The 21,494-nt window shown below is 42.4% G+C and overlaps 2 protein-coding genes and 1 non-coding gene across 4 annotated transcripts in view; all 3 read left to right on the top strand.

Moving 5' to 3' along the window:
- The window catches only part of STON2 (stonin 2), a 113,590-nt gene that overhangs the window by 43,559 nt on the left and 48,537 nt on the right, over window positions 1–21,494 (top strand). Inside the window, exon 4 of one of the 2 annotated variants that reach the window (XM_039257026.1) lies at window positions 14,461–14,631. The exons of the other annotated variant lie outside the window; for it this stretch is intronic. Coding sequence (XP_039112957.1) covers window positions 14,461–14,631 — 171 coding nt within the window. The remainder of the gene's footprint in view (window positions 1–14,460; window positions 14,632–21,494) is intronic. 2 annotated transcript variants of the gene reach the window in all.
- LOC120248622 (synaptophysin-like protein 1) lies at window positions 82–999 on the top strand. The gene has a single exon (XM_039257032.1). It carries the CDS (start codon window positions 174–176, stop codon window positions 894–896), a length of 723 nt encoding a protein of 240 aa, XP_039112963.1. The 5' UTR covers window positions 82–173; the 3' UTR covers window positions 897–999.
- TRNAH-GUG lies at window positions 2,671–2,755 on the top strand. Its single transcript has one exon. It is a non-coding gene; the product is annotated as a tRNA-His (tRNA).

Genomic DNA, 21,494 nt, shown 5'->3' with positions numbered 1-21,494 from the left:
CTATGTTGCTAAGCTCTGCTAAAACCCAGTCTTCATTGGATCCTTTCACCTTGTCAAGAACCTAGCTCCTTCACCCCGCCTGCCCTTCCTCGCCGCCAGGCTGCTGGGTCTTGTCGGTCCCCCTCCTCCTCCGCCCTGCTGTCCTGACTCTCTCTCCCTCCTTCCTTCAGAGGATGTCCTCCTTCCAGCTCAACCTCAACCCACTCAAGGAGCCGCTCGGCTTCATCAAGGTCCTCGAGTGGATTGCTTCTATCTTTGCTTTTGCCACCTGTGGAGGTTTTAAGGGCAAAACAGAAATTCAAGTGACTTGTTCTAAACCTAATGAAACTAAAACGATCACAGCTGCTTTTGGCTATCCATTCAGGTTGAATGAAGCATCATTTCAGGGATCTCCACATGCAAACGTGTGTGATGTAAATTGGAATAATTACGTCCTTATTGGAGATTACTCTTCTTCTGCGCAGTTCTACGTTACGTTTGCAGTCTTTGTCTTCCTGTACTGCCTAGCTGCCCTTCTGCTCTATGTTGGTTATATGAATCTGTATCGGGATAGTCGAAAACTTCCCATGATTGACTTTGTTGTTACTCTTGTTGCCACTTTTCTGTGGTTGGTGAGCACTTCAGCCTGGGCTAAAGCTCTTACAGATATTAAAATAGCTACTGGTCACGGTATTGTCAAGGAACTTCAGCCTTGTAGCCCTCAAGAAGTGACGTGTTACTTTGTCTCTGTTACTAGTATGGGATCCCTAAATGTGTCTGTGATCTTTGGCTTTCTGAATATGATACTTTGGGGAGGAAATGCATGGTTTGTGTACAAGGAGACCAGTTTACACAGTCCGTCAAACACTTCTGCTTCCCACAGCCAAGGAGGTATTCCACCTCCTTCTGGAATATAATTAAAGGGAGAAATACACTGTATGAAACATATGTCTATACTTTGACCTGTTGCCAACATCTTGAGAAGCATTATTTGTTTCTAATAAAAGTAATGGCTTTTTCAATAAAAAAAAAAAAAGAACCTAGCTCCTTCAAGCACCATACTGTGTATTTGTCCCTCTCCTCTATCCCTAAATTTTCTCTTCCCTAAATATGCTTCATTAACTCTTACTCTTAACAAAGCAGTTTTTTTTTTATCTTTTCTCATGTTGATATTTTTTTTGAAAGACCTTCCTCGATTAGGTTTCAAGTTGTGGTGTAAATTTTGGCAGGCCTGACTCCATGGTAAACCAAGAATATTATTTATGAAGCTTGTAGGATCCACACCCATGGTCTGAAATCCTGGCCTTCCTCTAATTTAAATCTTTTTCCCCTTCCTCCATTCTGTCCTATATCTCCCTTGTAGATGCAGGATTTTTCAGGTAGCCACAGCTGTGTCCACAGAACCAACAGAAAGAACAGCTCTTGAGAAGTGGAACAGTGGCTGTTCTTCACCCAGCATCTTCCTCTCCTGTTTCATCTGTCTCCCCAGACTGTCCCTGTACATCTCATTTGATGGAAATGACAGGAAGTGTTGAGGGACTGGTGACATACTTGGTCAGTTTTGAAAGCATCATGATTAGGGTTCGTATTGAGATCTCTTGCTCTGTACCTTCTTTTCTTTCTTGGCAGTTCTTTCATCTATTTCCTTTCCTTTCCATCCCCACAGAGAGTTGGTTCTTGGAGAGCATCTCTAGTCAGTCTTCATACAGGGAAAGGGCCACCATTTTTAGTGCCGACTCTTGTAGTTAAAACTGGCGTCCAGTCTTTTGGGAAGGAAGGCATTCTTTCTTTCCAGTTTTATTGAAAAAGTAGCTGACATACATCACTGTATAAGTTTAAGGTGTACCACGTGATGATTTGATATACATATGTTGTGAAATGCTTACTACAGTAAGTTCAGCTCACATCCATCTTCTCATATAAAAGAAGAAAATTAAAAATTTTTCTCTTTGTGATGAGAACTCTTAGGATCTACTCTCTTACTAACTTTTCTGTATACCCTACAGTGGTGTTAACTATGCTTATCATGTTGTACATTATATCCCTAGTACTTAAATTTTTTTTTTATTTGAGAGAGAGAGAGAGTGAGCAAGGAACAGGGGCAGAGGGAGAGAAAGAGAGAACCTTAAACAGGCTCCATGCTCATCACAGAGCCAGATGCAGGGCTAGGTCCCACAATCCTGGGATCATGACTGAGCCGAAATCAAGACTTGGACACTTAACCAACTGAGCCACGCAGGTGCCTCAGTACCTACGGATTTTATAAGTGAGATGGCTTGGAAGTGGCAGCACATCTTTATTCAGAAGAGCAGCCCGGCTCCCTGTGGTGGCACACCAGTTGCTGTCAGGTGTTTCCAAACCTCCTGTTGTGTTTATTCTTCTCCAGTCTTCCCAGTGCTCTGTCTCTGCCTTCCATTTGCCAGGGCTTCCTTGCACCAGCCTCACGTGTAGAAGTAACAACGGCCCACACGCTTCAAATCCCTAAAAAAAGATACATTTATCTTTCCTTCCAGATGCCCAGGAAAGGCATTTTGGAGACAGTTAGCAAAGAACTGGAAGCAGAAAGAGAGGCAGATGTGAAAAGCTTGCTTAAGGGCTAGAATTCTAGTTGTGGGCCCTTGGAATAATAAAAGGTGGTTTTCACTGTTTTAAAGGTTCTAGAAACTTGGTCAAGATTCTTATCTTAGGGGTGCCTGGGTGGCTCAGTCGGTTAAGCGTCTGACTGTGGCTCAGGTCATGATATCACGGTTCGTGGGTTCGAGTCCCACATCGGGCTCTGTGCTGACAGCTAGGTCAGAGCCTGGAGCCTGTTTCAGATTCTATATCTCCCTCTCTCTGTCCCTCTTCTGCTCACGCTGTCTGTCTGTCTGTCTGTCTCTCTCTCAGAAAGATTCTTATCTTAATTAATTCACGGCTGGATGATAAACTTAATACGTTATCAAATTCCTTTGTTTTGAAAGCTGTATAATGTGCGGTGGGACTTGAATTGTGTCCTAATATTTAAGTAAATGACGAGAAGGAAAAGAATAGGGAGACAAAATGAGAGATCTTTCAACAAGTCTAATATTTCACTTCTCTTTTACAGGTACTTGTTAGATTCAGCACTTCCCACAGAGAGGATGTGGGGATTGGTTTGGCCAATTACTAATGGCCTGGAGGCTGCACGGTGACTTATGGGAGGCTGGTTTAATGCAATCTTACCTGACCTCTAATTATCAGGATTATCTTTAGCCTCATGGCCGTGCTTGAACTTTGACATCCATTCTGGCTGGAGCTTGCTTGAGAGTAATGTGCGCTGCAGGTGCTGCGTAGCACCTTTCTCACTGCAGAGATTGACTTTAGAACAGAGACTTTGACAAACTCAGACTTACCATCCCCTTCCAAGATGAAGACAGAGAGGCAGTTTCAGAGCAGGTGTGCAAACCAACATCTTTTCTTTAGATGAGAATCGGAAGATCACCTGGGATGACAAACTGATCCTCTGCTCTTTGAATGACATACTTTCTGACAACGATGAAAAATCTAACTATCGGATCTGTCCAAACCTAGAAAATAGAATCATGTTGATACTAAGTAGCACAATGCAATGGAAATTGAAGAGCTGAGTATCACCAGGGACCTGAGTCCCAGGTGAAGCTGAAGTTCTCACTCCTGTAGTCACTGCCTGAACACCTCTTATTTTGAAGGAAGCACATTCTAGAGAGGCAACCCATGCTGTGTTCATATACTGTTGTAGTGAACAAAGTATCCCTTTACCATCTACCCACAAGTCTTTTGGCAGCTAACTGCCTAATTTGAATACTGGCTTCTCTACTTACTAGCAATTTGACCTTGTATAATGCACTTAACTTTTCTGAGCTTCAGTGTTTATTTTATTTTATTTATTTTATTTTAAGAAGGGGGGCAGAGAATGACGGAGAATCTTAAGCAGGCTCCACAGCCAGCACAGAGCCCAACCTGGGGCTCAATCCCATGACCCTGGGATCATGATCTGAGCTAAAATCAAGAATCAGAACACTTAACTGACTGAGCCACCCAGGGGCCCCAAGCTTCAGTGTCTTTTTATGCAAAATTAAAAGCATCTAATAACAGTTTTAGAGGGTTATTATGAAGGTGAATGAAAACACTGTATTTAATATTCAAAGAAAAATGCTTGATATAGTAGATGTATTTAATAGATGTCAGATCTTCCAAAAAACCATAATAATTTTTATTAGAGTTCATATGATTGCCATGTCTTAGATCCATAAAAGAAAAATCTATCTGTTTTCATGTGATAACTTCCTCCCTTTGTGAAAAGAGCTAGGCTTAGTCCCAGAAATAGCTAACTTGTCAGCTTACGACAAAGAAGTTCAAGGCCCTTGGAGACATTAATAGTAGAATATTGTAGTATTGGAATAATAACAACTTTTTCCTGGAATTTCTGTCTCCAAAAGAGGGATTTAAAGAAGATTAAAAAATAACTTTAAGAAGAAAATGATTGGGTTTCTTTGCTGGATTCAAAGATAGTATTTGCTTATGGTACTTTTTTAGTCATTCAGTCAATCAGTCCATCAATCTGTCATTTTTGTGCTAGAATCATGGACATTTTAGAATGTTAATGTGACTTTTTTTCATAATCGTCCCAAACCTGCAAAGAAAGCTGGAAATTCTCATTTGCTGGTGGATGGCGTCAAGCTAAGCCTGTAGCTTTGAAACCAAGGAGGTCCTGGCCTCGAGAGTGCCGTCTGTAGTAGTAGCACAGGGAGAGCCATGACCTCCACCAACCTTTCCCCGCTCCCTGGTGGTGACATTGAGGGACTTCCTCAGGAGTTTGGTTTTGATAGACCCACAGGCTGGGAGAAATCCAGTCACTTCTCAGGGCTTATAACCTCATATACATGTTTATGACCCATTTTATTGCTGACTCTTGGTTTCAAATGCAGATCTGCTGTGTTGTTTGAGAATAAAAACTAGTCCCTTTCAGATAGCCATGGAGTTTGTTCCCTGGGAAGATGACAGGCCAAATCTTCATTAAACTGGTGAGGAATGAAGGAGGGAGGGGCTCCCTTTTTCTCTTCCCACAGTGGCTGGCAGCAGGTCGGCTAGGCTGTGTGGGCTCCTGGGAGCCTTTTGTTTGGTTTCTATGGCTCTAACCTCAATTAGCTGCTGGGCCTGCAGAGGAGGGAGGACACAGCTTTTTAGCTCACTTTGGTAGTTACAGCGGGGTCCTCTTTTTCTCCTCTGTCTGAGGCTGGAAATATGCATAGAGGCCAGCTTTGTGGAGTCATTTGAGTCTTCAAAGCTCAGTGCTTCTACCGGTGAGCGATGGCTTTGGGTATGGAAGAAAATGGCTGGGACTAACATCTTTGCTTGATCCTAGCTCTGTGAGCACATATCGCCGTTGTGTTGAACTGTGGTCATACAGGAAGTCTGTGCTGGACTCTAGAGCACAAGATCCAATCCTGGCTCTGCCCTTTCTGGGCAGTTTCCCAACCATTGAACAGGGTTAGGACTACCTAGTAGGGCCTCTGAGTGGAATAAATAAAAGAGTAGAAGTAGAGAACCTAGCACAGTGTCTGACACTTAATATGTCTGTCCCCACATTTCCGAGATGTGTGGGGCCTCTTCTCCTTTTTGCTTCCAGCAAGTATCCCAGGTATCTGTGGCAGCCACAGCAGAACAATAAAATTCTAAAGTCACTGAGAAGGCTTGTATTGGCTTTAGGCTGCAGGTGCTGTTCGCATGCCAGTGCACATGTGCGCACGTGTACACGCATGCTCACATCTATCTCCTGGGCACTGGTGCCTCATAGGTGGATCCCTTAGACCCTCTCTCAGGCTTTGCGCTATGGTCTCAGTGGTGCCATTTCAGGGTGAACCAATAGGAAATGATTAAGCAGACCCTAAAAGTGAGAGGGATGCTTAGTCACAGTCTCTTCTGTCTCCTTTGCCCTGACGTAACCACTGAGCAGCTTGTCCTGGCTCGTTTACCGGAAAGGTAGAAGTCAGGCACAGAGTTCCATCTGCAAGGTCAGCTAATCCCGGGGCATGGTGGGCTTTTGAGTAGGTGCTAACAGATGGTGTGAAAGGAGATAATTCTTGCCCTGGGGGAGCTAATCTGGGAAAATAAAACTAGCACATCTGAAATAATTAGCTACCAATTAAGTGTGAAATCATGTGCTACTGACCCCATGTTAGCGTGCAGTGTGGGTGGGGGTAAGTTGGAGGGCAGCACTGTCTCCCTAGGTGCCTGGCACATTGCCTTGCTGAAGGATTGAGCAATGTAAATATATACACATATATATTTGTTAAATAAATAATAACAAAAGCAGCCCATGACTGCTTTTCCCACATCTTTTTTAAAAATTAGATCTGAGTTTCAATTTTAAGCATTTTATTGTAAAAACATTATTATAACATGAAAAGACAATTTAAGGAAAAAAGAAGCCATCTCTAATCCCATATCCCATATAATCAGTTTATCAAAGACTGTAGCTCATTCTTCATTTCTCCAGTGTCCAGCCCGGTGCCTGGCACACAAAGGGGGCACAGTGAGTGTTGGTGAATGGCCCCCACCACAATTTCCTGCTTGCACATATCCAGACAGTGGTTTTACATAAGGTACCAAGCCAGCACCGTCTGCACACCAGGTTCTCTACCACAACACTGCATTGACTTCTCCCAGTGCGAGGGGTGGTATGCTGGGGCTCAGCGTGATTAGGTGACTACCGGAGTGTTTGGGAACATCGCCTTTAGACCATAGAGGCTTCCTGAGATACAGTAAGGATAGAAAGGTGGATGCCTAGGCTAGAGTGTTCCCCCTACCACGCCTGCCTAGACAGCATTGTTTCCCCTTTCCCCCTGCCAGATTCCACAGAGAGCATGCTCATTCCCAAAGTATTAGTGCCAACAAGTTTCAGGACTTCTGCCTACTTGCTTTTCAGGTAAAGCAGGCTTGCCTGCTGGTACTTGCATAGCTTTGAAGAGTCAGCCATAGGCCCAGTTAACATAAGATGAATTAAAATGGAACAGGTTCTCTTGTCTGGGATCCTTTTCTCCTTTCCTCTCACTAGACAGTTGTAGGCATAGGTGTCTATATCTTTGGTCTCCGTCCACTGAACGTATTCATTTCCTAGTGCTGCCATAACAACTTACCTCAAATTGGGTGACCCAAACCAAGAGAAATTTATTCTCTCACAGTTCTGGGGGCTAGAAATCCTAAACAGTGTGTCAGTAGGGCCATGTTCCCTCCACCAGCTGTAGGGAATAGTCAGACCTTCCTGCCTCGTTACTGGTAATTCTTGCCATTTCTTGGTTTATGCAGCATAACAGTAATTTCTGACTCTGTCTCCACCCCATCTTTTTTCCTGTGTGTCTTGATACCTCTGGTCCCTTCTTATAAGGACACTAGTCATTGGATTTAGAGCCCACCCTAATGCAGTAAAACCTCATATTAACTTGACTACATTCTCAAAAACTATTTTCAGGGGCGCCTGGGTGGCTTAGTTGGTTAAGCGGCCGACTTTCACTTAGGTCATGATCTCATGGTTCGTGGGTTCGAGCCCCGCGTCGGGCTCTGTGCTGACTGCCAGCTCAGAGCCTGGAGCCTGTTTCGGAGTCTGTGTCTCCCTCTCTCTCTGACCCTCCCCTGTTCACGCTGTCTCTCTCTCTCCTGGAAATATATAAAAATATTTAAAAAAAAAAAAAAAAAAAAAGAAAGACTATTTTCAGATAAGGTCACACTCTCAGATCTGGAGCTTAGGACGCTTAGCCTACATATCTGTGGGATACAGTTGAACCAACTATACTGAGTGAGGCTGTAATGTACCTCAGGTCAAATCAAATATAATGACAGTGCTGGTATATTTTCCTTTTGGTGAAAATTGAGGCCTTCTCGCATCTTCTCATGTAGTTGAGCTGGTCATGCTGCCCTCTCTTGTCCTGACCCTATGGGTTACTAATAGTACCTATTTTCAGAAGAGCTGACTGGAATAATTACCCTGGGAGCAAAGAATTCCCTCTTCCATTTCTGCATAAATTCAGGACTTTTTCTTCACATCTGTATCCCCAACGTCTTGAAATATTAAAGCACCATCAGCTTGGGACAGAGTAAAATCAATCAACACTTCAGTCACCCAGCATTTATTGAACTACCGCTGTTTGCCAGGCACTGTGCTAGTTATGGGGGAGACAGTGGTGCAGCTAGTAATAACTATAATTTATTGAGCATCTATTTTTCAGCCACTGGAACAGGCTCTTTGCATATTTTATCATGAATCATCACAGAAGTCATAAGATAGGTGTTATTATGCCTGCTTTATAGATGAGAAAAGAGGGTAAGAATACCCAATGAGGATAAGAATGTCAAAAACCTTGAGCAGAGTCCTAAAGCTCACAGTTGTGGGTCACCTGGGTAGCTCAGTTGGTTAAGTATCCAACTCTTGGTTGCAGGTTAGGTCATGATCTCACAGCTCTTGGGTTCAAGCCCCACATTTGGCTCTGTACTGACAGCTCAGAGCCTGGAGCCTGTTTCAGATTCTGTGTCTCTGACTCTCTCTGCCCCTCCCCTGCTCACACTCTTTCTGTCTCTCAAAAATAAATATTTTAAAACATTATTTAAAAAAAAACCTCACAATTGAAAGAATTGCATTTGAATTGGAATGATGTACTGCGGACCAGTCCTTCTCTATCTTTTGACTGAAGGTTTCTGAATAATGTTTCCCAGTTGTTTCCCTCAGAAGCCAAATGGAGTCGTTTTTTTTTTTTAATTAAACTTTAAAATGATCTTTTCATTATTAATGAGATATGTAGCTAGGAAGGAACTGATATATTGTCTAAAACATATCAGGCAAAAATTTACAGGCAAACATGGAAGTGGGAAGTACATGCTTTGATTTCAAACATCAACTTTTAATAATAATAGCATCCCAATTAATAAATGAAGAAGTAATGGGAGAAAAATCGCCATTTTCCAGTCCCCGTGAAGTAACACCATAGACATGGATTCTGAGTGGCTGCCAAGTGCACACAACCAGAGGTAATCAAATAGGAGTTGCTTCCTGATGGAAGTACACACGGATGCCTGTCAACTAACCATTCTGTCCAAACACCACACATGAACTGGGTCAAGCCTTTAGGTTTAACTGTGAGTTCACAGGAAATACAGGGGCAGACGAGCATGTTAAATCACACCATTGTCAAGATGTAGTTGTGAGACAGTCTATGTGACGAACCAGCTTCCTTCACAAATAAATTGCAAGGGAAAAAAATAGAGATGGATGAAGAAGCTTTGGATTAGAAAAGACAATATTTATCTACCAATTGCCTAATCGATTTGAACAAAGTACAAAAAAAAAAATCTTTAAGAGATTTGTAGAGACTTAAATACTAAATGGATATTGGATTACAGTAATACAGTAATTCTAGTTTAGTTTTGATGTAATATTTTGGTTATGTTTATACAGAGAATCCTCATCTTTTAGAGATACCTGCAAAAATATGTTGATAAAATATGATATTGGAAATTCGCTTCCAAGTAATCCAGGATGGGGAGGGAAATAGGTAAAACAAGATGTGAATGAGTTGGTAATTGTTGAAGCTGGTGATGTATATACATGGAGGTTTGTTATACCTTTTTCTCCACTTTTATATATGTTTGAAATTTTTTATAATAAAAATATTTTTTTAAGTTTATTTATTTTGAGAGAGAGACAAAGAGAGCATGTGTGTGAGCTGGGGAGGGCCAGAGAAAGAGGGAGAGAATCCCAAAGAAGATCCGTGCTGTCAGCATAAAGCCCAATGTGGGCCTCAAACCCATGAACTGTGAGATCATGACCTGAGCCAAAATCAAGAGTCAGATGATGCTTAACCAACTGAGCCGTCCAGGTGTCCCTATAACAAAAAGTTTAAAAGTTTAAAGCAAAAAGTTTTATAATTATGCTAAAAGGAAATAGTTCAGAAAATCTGATAAAGCAAGAATGGAGGAAAAGGTCTGTGTCCACATGAAAATGAGCTGGTCTGTTTTCTACTAGAACTGAGCTCACCTGCCAGTTAGTATCGTGACGGACCTACCTCGGGAGCAGCAGCTCAGTAGGCCATGTGCTGGGAGATCATGAACAACAGAAACAACTTGGTTCCTCTTCTAAAGCAATTATCATGCTCCACCACCAACACATTTAGAAAGCCGGCAGCTGTGATGGTCACTATCTGATATCTGTGTGGTGCTGTGCCATTTACAAAATGTTTTACATACTTCTGTCAGTTAATCTTCAATCACAGCCTTATAAGGTAGGTTGTTCTCACTTTAGAGACCAGGACACTGGAACTCTGACCTCTGACTTCATCAAAACATAACTAAAACTGGGACCCAAACTCTGTCCTGGATACAGTCGAGCATTGTTGTTCCTTCCCAACTCATTTTTTTTTAATGTTTGTTTATATTTGAGGCAGAGAGAGAGAGAGAGAGACAGAGTGTGAGTGGGTCAGGGGTACGGAGACAGGGAGACACAGAATCCGAAGCAGGCTCCTGGCTCTGAGTGGTCAGCACAGAGCCATGACCTGCGAGATCATGACCTGAGCCAAAGTCGGACACTTAACAGACTGAACTCCCCAGGCACCCCCTTCCCAGCTCATGATTGCAGAGCAGCCAAAGCAAGAGTTTCCTGTCTTGTAAATGTGTGCCTGTGTCAAAGTATGCTGTGCCATCGTTCCTGGTGAAGATTTTTCTTCATGGATGGTCATTGCTGAATGCAATTGAGAATAAGAAATAATGCACTGGACATGAGGATCATGCTAAATTAAAAGGGCATGAGGGAGGACAAATACCCCCCAAACGAATAAGCTCCTACCACATTCTCTGTACTGTGTTGACAGCCAGAGTCTAATATGGCTGTGAGAGTCACTGCTGGAGAAGTCAGAGTCAGGGGACTGCCTTTTTTTTTTTTTTAACCCTTAGAATAAAATGCATAGTATCCTCTGGGCTGCAACCACACTAAAGGAATGTGAATGTCTCTTCCTCCCTTCACTCAGTCCACCCCTCTGTGACTTCCCTCACCTTCAAGGCTTTCTTTGCTTGAAAAGGTAGATGGAGAGGGAAAAAAATAAAAAGGATGGGAGAGAGATGGACAGGAGGATCAGCTCAAAGCATGGGCACCAGAACTAAAGCAAAGGCCCAAGGTGATGCCTCAGACTATAGAGGTGCCTTCACTACCATGTGTAGGTGCAAAGTACCCAGTAGACTAATTTTGAAGGCCTATGGGTTTTATAGAAAAATATATTGAGAGAATAAGATGGTATTCACATTATTCCTAGACTTTCTAAGAGAACTGAGTTAGTCGCATCATTCCTTGAATGACCTTCTAAATTCTAAGGAGGCAGGGAAAGTTACTTTTTTAAATTTTTTAATGTTTATCTATTTTTGCGAGACAGAGCATGAGCCGGGCAGGGGTATAGAGAGAAAGGGAGACACAGAACCCAAAGCAGGCTCCAGGCTCTGAGTTGTCAGCACAGAGCCCATTGAGGGGCTCGAACCCACAAACCATGAAATCATGACCTTAGCTGAAGTTGGATGCTCAACTGAGTGAGTCACCCAGGTGTGCTAGGCTATTTCTAATTAAATGTTTGATGCTTGTTCTATCGTGTGTATTAATGTTATGTCGGGTTTGTGGTAGAGTAGATTTGGTATATACATATAGAATTATGTTGGAGTCCCTTAAGCAATCATATGGGGTTGAAATGTATGCACAATTAAAAAATTGTTTCGTGGCTGAGATAGTATAACAGCATCTTAGAGAAGACCTACATATTTTCTGGATATAATTTCATTGATCAATAAAAAGGAAGGGTTGTAGCAGCCAGTCTCTCAAATGCTCTGAGCTATGGAACCTCATTTTGCTATTTGGAATGGTTATGAGATTTGTTGTTGCTGTGTTTCTACAAGATTTTATTATGTCTAGAATTTATAGTAAGCCAAGGTGAGGTTTTAGAATAGAATCCTTAATTACAACATTATTCTTAAGGAAAAAACAGGATCTGCTTTATTGTGCCAGTGTGAGGAGTATATTGTGGCAGAGATCAAGGTTGCTGACCTCACGTTTACCTAACTGCTACAACTTGAAGCATTTATTAAATTGTGCACTTGTGTGCTGGAAATGCAGTGGGAGACGGCTCTTTCAATGTCTAAAATGGGGCTAATAGTAATACCCGCTTCACAGGGTTGTTGAGAGCAAGGCTTAATCAAATTAATACATAGAAGGCATTAAGAAGAATGCCTGGCACAGAGTAGCTGCTCAATAAGTGGTGGCTGGGGTAGCATTGTCATCATTGTTACTGTGATATGAGGTAGGTTTTTGGTTCTTTTCATCTTATACCTGTGTGTCAAGTGTGGAGGTTACACAGAGCCAGAAGGGGAGGCTGGGCATTGTGACACTGAGTCATGAGGTATAACTATGGTCCAGGTAGGGGACCCTTTTATAAAGCAATAATCCCATATTATAGATGTACCTTTTGCTTTTCTCTGATTTATCAGTAGCAATGCTGTAGGCTAATATGGAAAGTCTCAACTCTATCATTAATATTTTCTTAAGTGCCGAATAATACATCGTGGGTATGCTTTAATGCCAACTGTGGTATTTTTAAAAGGGTACTCATATGCACTTCATATGCATAAAAATTTCTACAGCAGATTCCTAAGAAATTCCTAAGAGTGCTTACCTCTGGGGAATGGGACTGGTGGTTACAAAGAACAGGTAGATTTTTACTTTTTCTTTTATACCCTTGTATGCTGTTTCAACTTTTTTGTCATGAATTTTTTTATAAATTAAAAAACTTAGGAAAAAAAAAAAAAAGGAAGGCTTCCTAGTCCCTTTGGGCTGCCGTAACAAGATACCACAGTATGGGTGGCTTATAAACAAGAGACATTTATTTCTCACAGTTCTGGAGGCTGGAAATATGAGATTGGGGTGGGAACATGGTCAGGCAAGGGTCTCTTGTGGGTGGAAGACTTCTTGTGTCCTCACATGGTGGAAAGGGCTAGACAACTGTGTAGAAACCCCTTTAGAACTCCTTTCATGAGGGCTCCACCCTGATTATGTAATCACCTCCCAAAGGCCCCACCTCCTGACACCACTTTGAGCATTAGGATGCCACATGTGAATTTTGGAAGGAAACAAACGTTCAGATTGTAGCAGAGAGGGAGAAAAGCACAACAATAACCCATCTCTAGAACAGTATTTCCCAAACCCAAAAGACCCCCCTCCTCCAGTCACAAAGGCTTTATGAAAGGACACATGGCACACTAAATCTCGAACTTGGAGATTCACCCTGTACGTTAGTATACTAAAGCTCGCAAAAAACTACCATAAAGAAACCTGTACAGTACATTCTTTTTAACCTTTGTTACACCTGTTAATATCCTGCAGAATTATATTTCATGGCATATCAGTTTTGGAACTGGTATAAAAATTTAAGAAAAGGAAACTTGGGCTTAGGTCAACTACAAGTGGAGAAAAGATGACTATTTCTTCAGGAATTGTGGGTGACAGACATACCTGGTGGTATGGTGTGTTGAGTCTGGGTCTCAGATTCAAGCAAACCTGGGTCCAAATCCTGGGTCTTCTATTCCCTAGCTGGCTGAGCCCTAATCAGGGTACCTAACCTCTGAGTCTCAGGATGCTCACATGTGAAAGAGGAAGAAGAGCATCTCCCGCATAAAGGCATTTTCAGGATTAAGTAAGAAAAGTACCTGATCCATGGTCAGTACTAATAGGGTTTAGTTCCCTTCTCCTCACCCTTGGCTTTATCTCTCCATCTCCTTCTACTGAAATACAGACAAATTACTACATCCCTCCATTTATGAAAGGCGTCATTTCAGGATTTATCAGAGGCCAGACTATCACGTAACAAGGTCTTTCATTTTCAATGGGAATCTATTTCTAAAATCTTGATTTCTGGACACCTATTTCAAGAATGTGTCTCTTATACAAGGCAAGTTTCACAGACTCTGGGAGGCTGTTGAGAATCCTGTTTCTCTAAAATTTAATGCCTAAAAGATAAGAGAAATCACTGTCTTAATCATACCCAGGTTTGCCTACTCCAGGCCTTTCCAGGCCCCTGCACCAAGGTTGCCCCTTACTCTCATTTCCTGTGCTAGTGTTAATGCTCAAACCCAGTGGAAACACATTGCAGGGTTAAATTTAAAAGTAAATGCACTAAAGCACTGCCTTTTCAAAGTAACCTTTGGCATGAAGCTCTTGGAATCTAATTACCAAGTGTTATTTGCAACCCTCCCCCCCGCCCCCCCAAATTCCCAAACTGGTGTGGATTGGGTTTAAAGTTCAGGAAGTATTAACAAAAGGAATCAGAATCAAGATCTCAGGCAGAGCCTCTGAAGAATCTCCCTGTCTGTGCCTGGCCTCTCCCTCCTCCTGGGTGTGCCCGCCTGGGAAGGCCAGTGAGTAACCTGCACATTTTTTTTTTCCCCATCTTGGCCCTTCCCACCCAGACGAGAGGACGGAATGGCAGACAGGCAGGCAGCCGGCGGTGAGTCCTGTTCAAGCATGCACGGAGCATACCTCTACCTGCACCCAGGTCCTGGACCCCTCACCACCCTTACCCCACCCCAGGAGGAGCCAGAGCCCCTGCGAGGGTCCGGAGGGAGCCTCTGCTCCCAATGGTAAGGGCTGCCAGCAGGGCCACTTCATTCATTTTATTTGCTTTGGTGTTGGCTTTTCAGTTGTGTTTAGATGGGAGAGTTTCTGATGGAATTAAAGGTGTTTTGTTTGGTTGATTGATTAGTTCTCAGGGGCCCCAAGACAAAGAAGTGTCTTCCCCCAGCAGGGTTTATTAGAACGTGTAACCTGATAGGCTGGCCTTGAAACAAAACTGAACATACTCATTACTTCTGGTTAGTACAGTTTACCCTTTTGGCCCTCCTTAAAAAAAAAAAAAAAGAAAAAAAAAAAAAGCTTACCAGTTAGCTTTTGAAGGAGGAAAAGTGCTAAGGATTGTGACCATTTTAATACATGGGCACCTCTGACTAAAATGAAAAGTTGCTTTTTACTATAGCTTTAAAATAGGCCGGGATGATGTCTTGTCTTAAAACGAGCAAACAAAAAACCCTTTTTAAAAGATTTCAGTGTCTAATGAAAGATGCTAGCAGAGGGGTGTGAATAAGACAGTTACAATAAGATAAGTTGGTTTAATTAAATATATATATGAAAGTATTGTAGTAAATCTGTGCTGCTCTGGGAAGAAGAAAGTCAGATGTTCAATGTGGGATTCATGTGGTATTTAAGGGAGAAAACTGAGATCTTTGTGTAGTGTGTTGAGACTCCTTGAGGGGAGGGTTGGAAGGCAAACGGAGGAGGCAGGGAAGCAGGTTTTTTGCGTGGGGCTGGTGCCAACGACTTCTCCCTCAATTGCTGTGGGTGAGAGTAATTCAGAGTGATCAAGTGCTGCATTGTTAGCAGGCTTCTGAATTTCAAATATTTATTCTAAACACTAGCCGTTGATTGCACTGGCCTGGGAAAGACTAAAACTGCTGCCTCTGATTCCTGGCCTAGCCCAAACTTTGCTACCTGGGGAGATTTCAGGAAAAAGGTTGTAGGAAAGATAAAGCTAGAAGTGTAATGTGAATCTGATACTACACTACTATAGTATATTTGAGACGGCCCCGTTCCTTTAGCAGCCTTGAGGAACTGTATTGTGGCTACATCTGAGCGCAGGGGTTTTGTAGAAGAGCCTAGAAACTGCAGTAGAAATTGCCCAAAGCCGAGGCACTCCCATGGCACGTGTGAAAGTGTGGCCTGTGCCCGAGTGTCCCTTCAGATGTAGTGCAGGTTCATTCTCGGCACCACCATGCAGGCAGCTTAAGGATTCACCTGGGTAGGTTTTTAGAGCAGCAGTGAACAATAGCCCTGCAAAGTACTGTACCAAGAAGGGTATGAAGTTGCTGTGTGTGCCTGTGTGTGTGTGTAAGTGGGGAGGGTCGCAGGCAGGATGAAAATCCCCTTCTTAGATTGCATGCCCCTCTTCTGAGTTTCAGGCCGGTACATATTATCTTTTGTTGGAAAGAAATCAGTAATTCATCATGATCATTATCAGTGTTCCTGTGGTGATAATACAAGCAGTTTGCTTTCTTATAGCTTTGGTTTCCTCTTGGCTAGTTAACCAAAAGCATAGTCTGACTACAGCCCAACCAGCCAGCTCATTAAGGGACCATCCAAGAATGCCACTTACTTTTTTTTGTTTGTTTGTTTTTCCCTGGTGAGCAGGAGATGGGGGTGGGCACGATTATAGTGATTTTACCTGGAGATGCAAGGTTTATATTTGCGACTCTGTTGAGTTGTGATTGAAAAACTGATGCCACTCCAAGCCACCCGCAGAGAAAACAGCACTGGTAGCGCTTCTAGCCTTCACGGGTGTCTGCGGTTTGGTTCCTACATGTTCAGATCCAAAACATCACTGGTCCTACCCCATGTGCTTCTCTCCCCGATCCAGTACTCGGGACTGGAAGACGATTTAGCGGAGGGCAGCAACATTTCCTCCTATCGATGGCCTGTCCACACATTTTCAAAACTTTGTAGAGTTTCTTCTCAAACTAAATTAAATGCAATACCTTCTTGAGTTTGACTTTTCTCAGGCATCTTTATGGTGAATTTAGCATTTCTTTTCATTTCATTGTGTTTTTCATCCACTCCTATTGCTTAGTCTTTGAAGCAGTGATACCAAGCAGGCTGAAGACTGACCATGTACATGGGAACCAAATATGCACTTAAGACAACCTTGCGTGTGAGCAGCATTTGCTTTCTCCTTCCATTCCTCGTATCCACAGCCCTTCCAAAGAGCTTCAAGGCACTAATACCCAGCCCTGGCCACTTCTCTGCCATCCTGGGTTTTCTGGTTGCTGGAATTCTTTTCCCTCCCACCCCCTGCCATCTGAACCTTTGTGAGTAGGTCTGTGGAGACTTTCAGTAGAGCTAACCAAAAGGTCGTGGTGCTTTTCTAAAACACCAGAAAGCAACACTTTCATTGTAGAGATGCTGTGGTAGCTGGCTGCTACATTCCACCAGGGGCTGCGTACATCTTAGGGCCTAGGTCAGGGGCACGGTGGCCGATCCAGCCACCCTCCCCCTCCCCCACCTTGAGTGCTCTTCCTATGTGATCACAGTCGAACATGGGCGAGTGAAGTAGGGGAGCAGAGTGAAGCAGCTGGCGGTTAGAATATAATTAGCCTTGGCCTGGAATCTTCAGTGCCAGTTTCCTGCTCCTCAGCACTCTTTACTGGTCTAGTGTGTTATCTTTTTCCTGAAGGCATTGCTGCTCTTCTGTTAATGCTGTGGGGTCCTTTGTAGAATGTAGCCCTGATGATCATTTGGTCACATTTCATCTGTAGACACATCCTAAGCCAAAAGAAACGTCACGGACAGACTCACCCTGAATGAGTTCTCATGAGGATGGCATGTCATCCACGTCATCTGTAAAAACCTCAGAGGCTGATATGAAACAGTACTGAGAGGAAATAGATTTCTTTTGCTTTCATTTGAGACCGAGGTCTTGAGGAATCAGGTGTGTGTACCTGGCAGGAATAGAAATGAGGATATCAGGTGAAACTTCACCGTAACGATTGTATAACTTTTTTCGAGGTTAAGGTGAAATCTTTGGCCACACTGAGAAATCATACTTGACATAAGGCAACCTTTTTCTCCCTTTGGTTGTATAATAGACTTTGAAGCTAATCTCTTGTGATATGACTTTGTAGCTCCTCTTATCAAGAGGTAGAGTCTGTTTACCCAGCCCCTGAATGTGGGCTTGGCCTTGTAATTTACTCTTGCCAATAGAAGGTGCAGAAGTAAAAGTGTGAATGTGTACCAGTCCCCAGAATAGGGCTTACACAGGCTCTCACACTTCTACTTGCTCACCTAGAATTTAGTTTGGTTACCATATGGACACCCCTGGACCTACTTGCTGTGGCCCAGAGGCCCTAGTCTCCCCAGCTGATGGTGATCTTATACCAGATATGTGAGGAGGAAATCCTGGACCAGCCAGCTGACCTGACATGTGAGTGGGCCCAGGAGAGCTCACATGAAGCGATCCAAGGACTCAGGACTCAGGAACAATAAGTAGTAATATTGTTTTGAGCTACTGAATTTTGGAATGGTCTTTTATGCTCACAGTAACTAATGGATTCGTGTGGTCATCTGGAGATGGTGCATCTGTGTTCACTTTTTGGTCTGTTAACATCATCACAAACGCTTAGTGCAACTCAGCATAAGAAATTCAGTCAATGGTTAGAGGGATTCTATTAGACGAGGCAGGGGGCGGGGAGTGTTTCCAGTTCTTACGATCATCAGTATTACATTCGAGACCTTTTTAACAACACATATAGCTATGTCAGATTATTCAACTAAGTATCTATAGATGGGGACTAGGAATCTATAATTTAGAAAGCTCTAGTGATTGGCTAGGATTGAAAAACAATAAGCAGCAGTCATGTTAGTCCCTTATGTTACTGAAAGGTGCAGTGATTCCAGTTCCTCTGTACTTAGGTAAACAACACTCCAGTGGTTATGAGTTCTTTACTGATTTGATATATGTAAAACCTTGGATTGCGAGAAACTTGTTCTGTGAGTGTTCTGCAAGATGAGCAAACATTTGTAATAAATTTTAACTTGATAAACGAGTGATGTCTTGCAATACGAGTAGGATGTGATGTCGAACTTCACATGATGACAACTGAGACAATGGTTCTCAAAATTCGCTTCAATAAACAAGTGCTTTGGATTACAAGCATGTTTCTGGAAGGAATTATACTAGCAAACCAAGATTTAACTGTATTTCAAGCCACATCAGAAAACTTTATAATCACCTTTGGGCAATCACCTCGACTTGATCCTAGAAGAGAAAAATTCACAGGTGCAGATTGATGGCTACAATTACACAGTTTATTTACCGTTGTATCCCCTGAGATTTAGAACATTGTATAGATTTCCTGAGTAATTCTTTGGCATTGGGGATATAATAGGACCCTTACTTGTTACCTATTACGAAAACAAGGCGAACTGTTTTAGCCCTTAAACTACAGGTGGATTTTTACTGTGGTGAGTGTATCAGTTGTTGCTACAATAATGTTACATTACAAACAACCACAAAATCTCAGTAACATACAACAGTATGCTTTTTTTAAAAAAAGTTCATTTATTTATTTTTGAGAGAGAGAGAGAGAAAACAGGCACGAGTGCTTGTGTGTCAGGGAGGGGCGGGGGGGGGGGGGGAGAAAGAATCCCAGGCAAGCCAGAGCCCTATGTGGGGCTCAGTCCCAGGAACCATGAGACCATGACCTGAGCCAAAACCAAGAGTAGGACACTTAACAGACTGAGCCACCCAGGTGCCCCACAACAATATATTTTTATTAGCCCCTATGTCTGCAGTTAGGGAGGGCAGAATCAACTGATCTTGGCTTGGCTTCATTGGGGTGGCTTTATTTTATGTGTCCCTCAACTTTTCTCTAGGATCAGCTGTTTGGGCACATTCTTCTCATGATGATAGCAGACATAGAAGAGCATAAGCCACAATGAGCTAGCTCATTTCAAGCTTCTGGTTATGTCATTAATCTGTTAACATCCTGTTGGGCAAAGCAGGGCACATGGCCAAATCTACTGTCAAAGGCTAGAGAAATACAAATTTGCAGAGAGAAACTGCAAAGTCATGGGGCAAAGGGCATGGTTACAGAAAGAAGTAAAGAATTATGGTCATTAAAGTAAATTCCCATGATGGGGGAAGGACACGTGAGGGATTTATATTTTTTCTTCTTTGAAAAGCTGGTGAAGGGAAAGCTGGGTCCCAGAATAACCAAGAGGCAGAAAGTATAGAGGTAAATGTCTTTGCTGCTATGATCTGCAATGGAGTCTTAAAGGGAAAAAACTTCCTGCAAGTACCTCAAACTTGATAGACAGAGAGATAGCACTAGAATCCTGACAGAATGCCTCCATTTCTATTCTCACCTCGTTCTCCAAAATGTAAAGGGATCGTGAGTTCGGTTGTTCACTGCCCACTTCCAGGATGGGCATGATTTGGGGTGAAGTCATTGTTTTAGGTCATATAACATCCCTTTGCTACCATCACTTCTTAGGTGAAAAGAAACTAATTTCCATCTTGTCAGATCATTTGGAACCTTTTCCCAGATCCTAGCCCAATGGTGCACTGGTTAAAAGAGATTTACGTGAATATCCTTTTTGATGGCCTGTTTCTCCCTGGATTGCTTAATGAAAGACCTATATAGTCCTGTGCCTCGGGTTGAGATAGGAAACCCATGTTCTGAAATATGATTGAGCTTCTCAAATATTCTTCACAACAGAAACTGTTTTACGGTGTTAACTGAGAACAACAATGGAGTACAGTTGATGAACAGCACGGGTTTGAACTGCACAAGTGCACACAAATGTGGAGTTTTTTTTACAGAACTGTAAATGTATTTCCTCTTCTTTATGATTTTCTTAATAACATTTGCTTTTCTCTAGCTTACATTGTTATAAGAATACAGTACATAAAACATATATAGAATATGTACTCATTGGTGGTTAATCTTATCAGTAAGGCTTCTGGTCAATAGCAGGCTATTAGTGGTTAGGTTTGGGGGAGTCAAAAGTTACATTTGGACTTTCAGCTGTGTGGAGTGTCCATTTCCCCAACTCCTGGGTTGTTGAGGGGTCAACTGTACTTTATTTCAGGCCACAGATCTATAGGCATTGCTATTGATCATTCTGTGCCTTTGGATCTACATAGCGTATTAAATTTACCTCTGAGGAAACTGAGATACAAAAGATTATGTAATTTTTATGAAACCACATCTCCTGGCCATCTGGGATTAGAAATCTGTCCTCTTGGTTTCTTAAGCTTTTGCTTGACAATCTGATCGATGCTGCCTTGTTTCACAAAAAGCATGTGAGGCTATCATTACCTAATGAGTTTATCTTCCTAAGAAACCCCTCCCTCCTGGTATTAATGCTCCATGGGAAATAAAGAATTCTAACAGGAAGGTGTTCAATAATATAAGATTTCTGTACCACAGTGTTAAGGAAAATAAGCTGGATTGTAGGTCATTTCTAAACTCTATTTCCTAAGGTTTCTTTACTACTGTTTTGATCACAGAAATAAATTGCGGTGGGGACTGTTTAGATAGAAGTCCTCCCAGGGTCCCTGTGACTGTACTTATTTCACGTATTTTCTGAGCCCTCACCTGCCATTTCTGTTGCCTAGTGACTGTTCAGCAATTGCTTGCAGTGGTTCTCTAACAATGCCATTTCTATTTTATGTGGAATGCTGATTTGATTAAACAACTCATTTAAACTAATGCTTTGTAGGAGGCATGATGTGGTTGGAACAGGCATTTCTAGTGGTATTCTTGTCAAATTAGCACATGCAAACAATCAAATAATTGCAGTGGCTCTGAATATATGGAGTCTGCTACAGTTAATGTATAATCTCGTTGTCTTGGATAGGTTGTGTCCATTCTGGTGATAGCTTTGCTGGAAACCT

The sequence above is a fragment of the Hyaena hyaena genome, unplaced genomic scaffold (assembly GCF_003009895.1).
Source record: "Hyaena hyaena isolate Hyena2069 unplaced genomic scaffold, ASM300989v1 scaffold_597, whole genome shotgun sequence".
In the NCBI taxonomy this organism is placed as follows: domain Eukaryota; kingdom Metazoa; phylum Chordata; class Mammalia; order Carnivora; family Hyaenidae; genus Hyaena; species Hyaena hyaena.
This window is presented reverse-complemented; position numbering and strand designations above follow the sequence as displayed.

What these genes read in the sequence shown, in the direction of transcription:
- LOC120248622 (XM_039257032.1), top strand. Translation starts at nt 174, where the DNA reads ATGTCCTCCTTCCAGCTCAACCTCAACCCACTCAAGGAGCCGCTCGGC.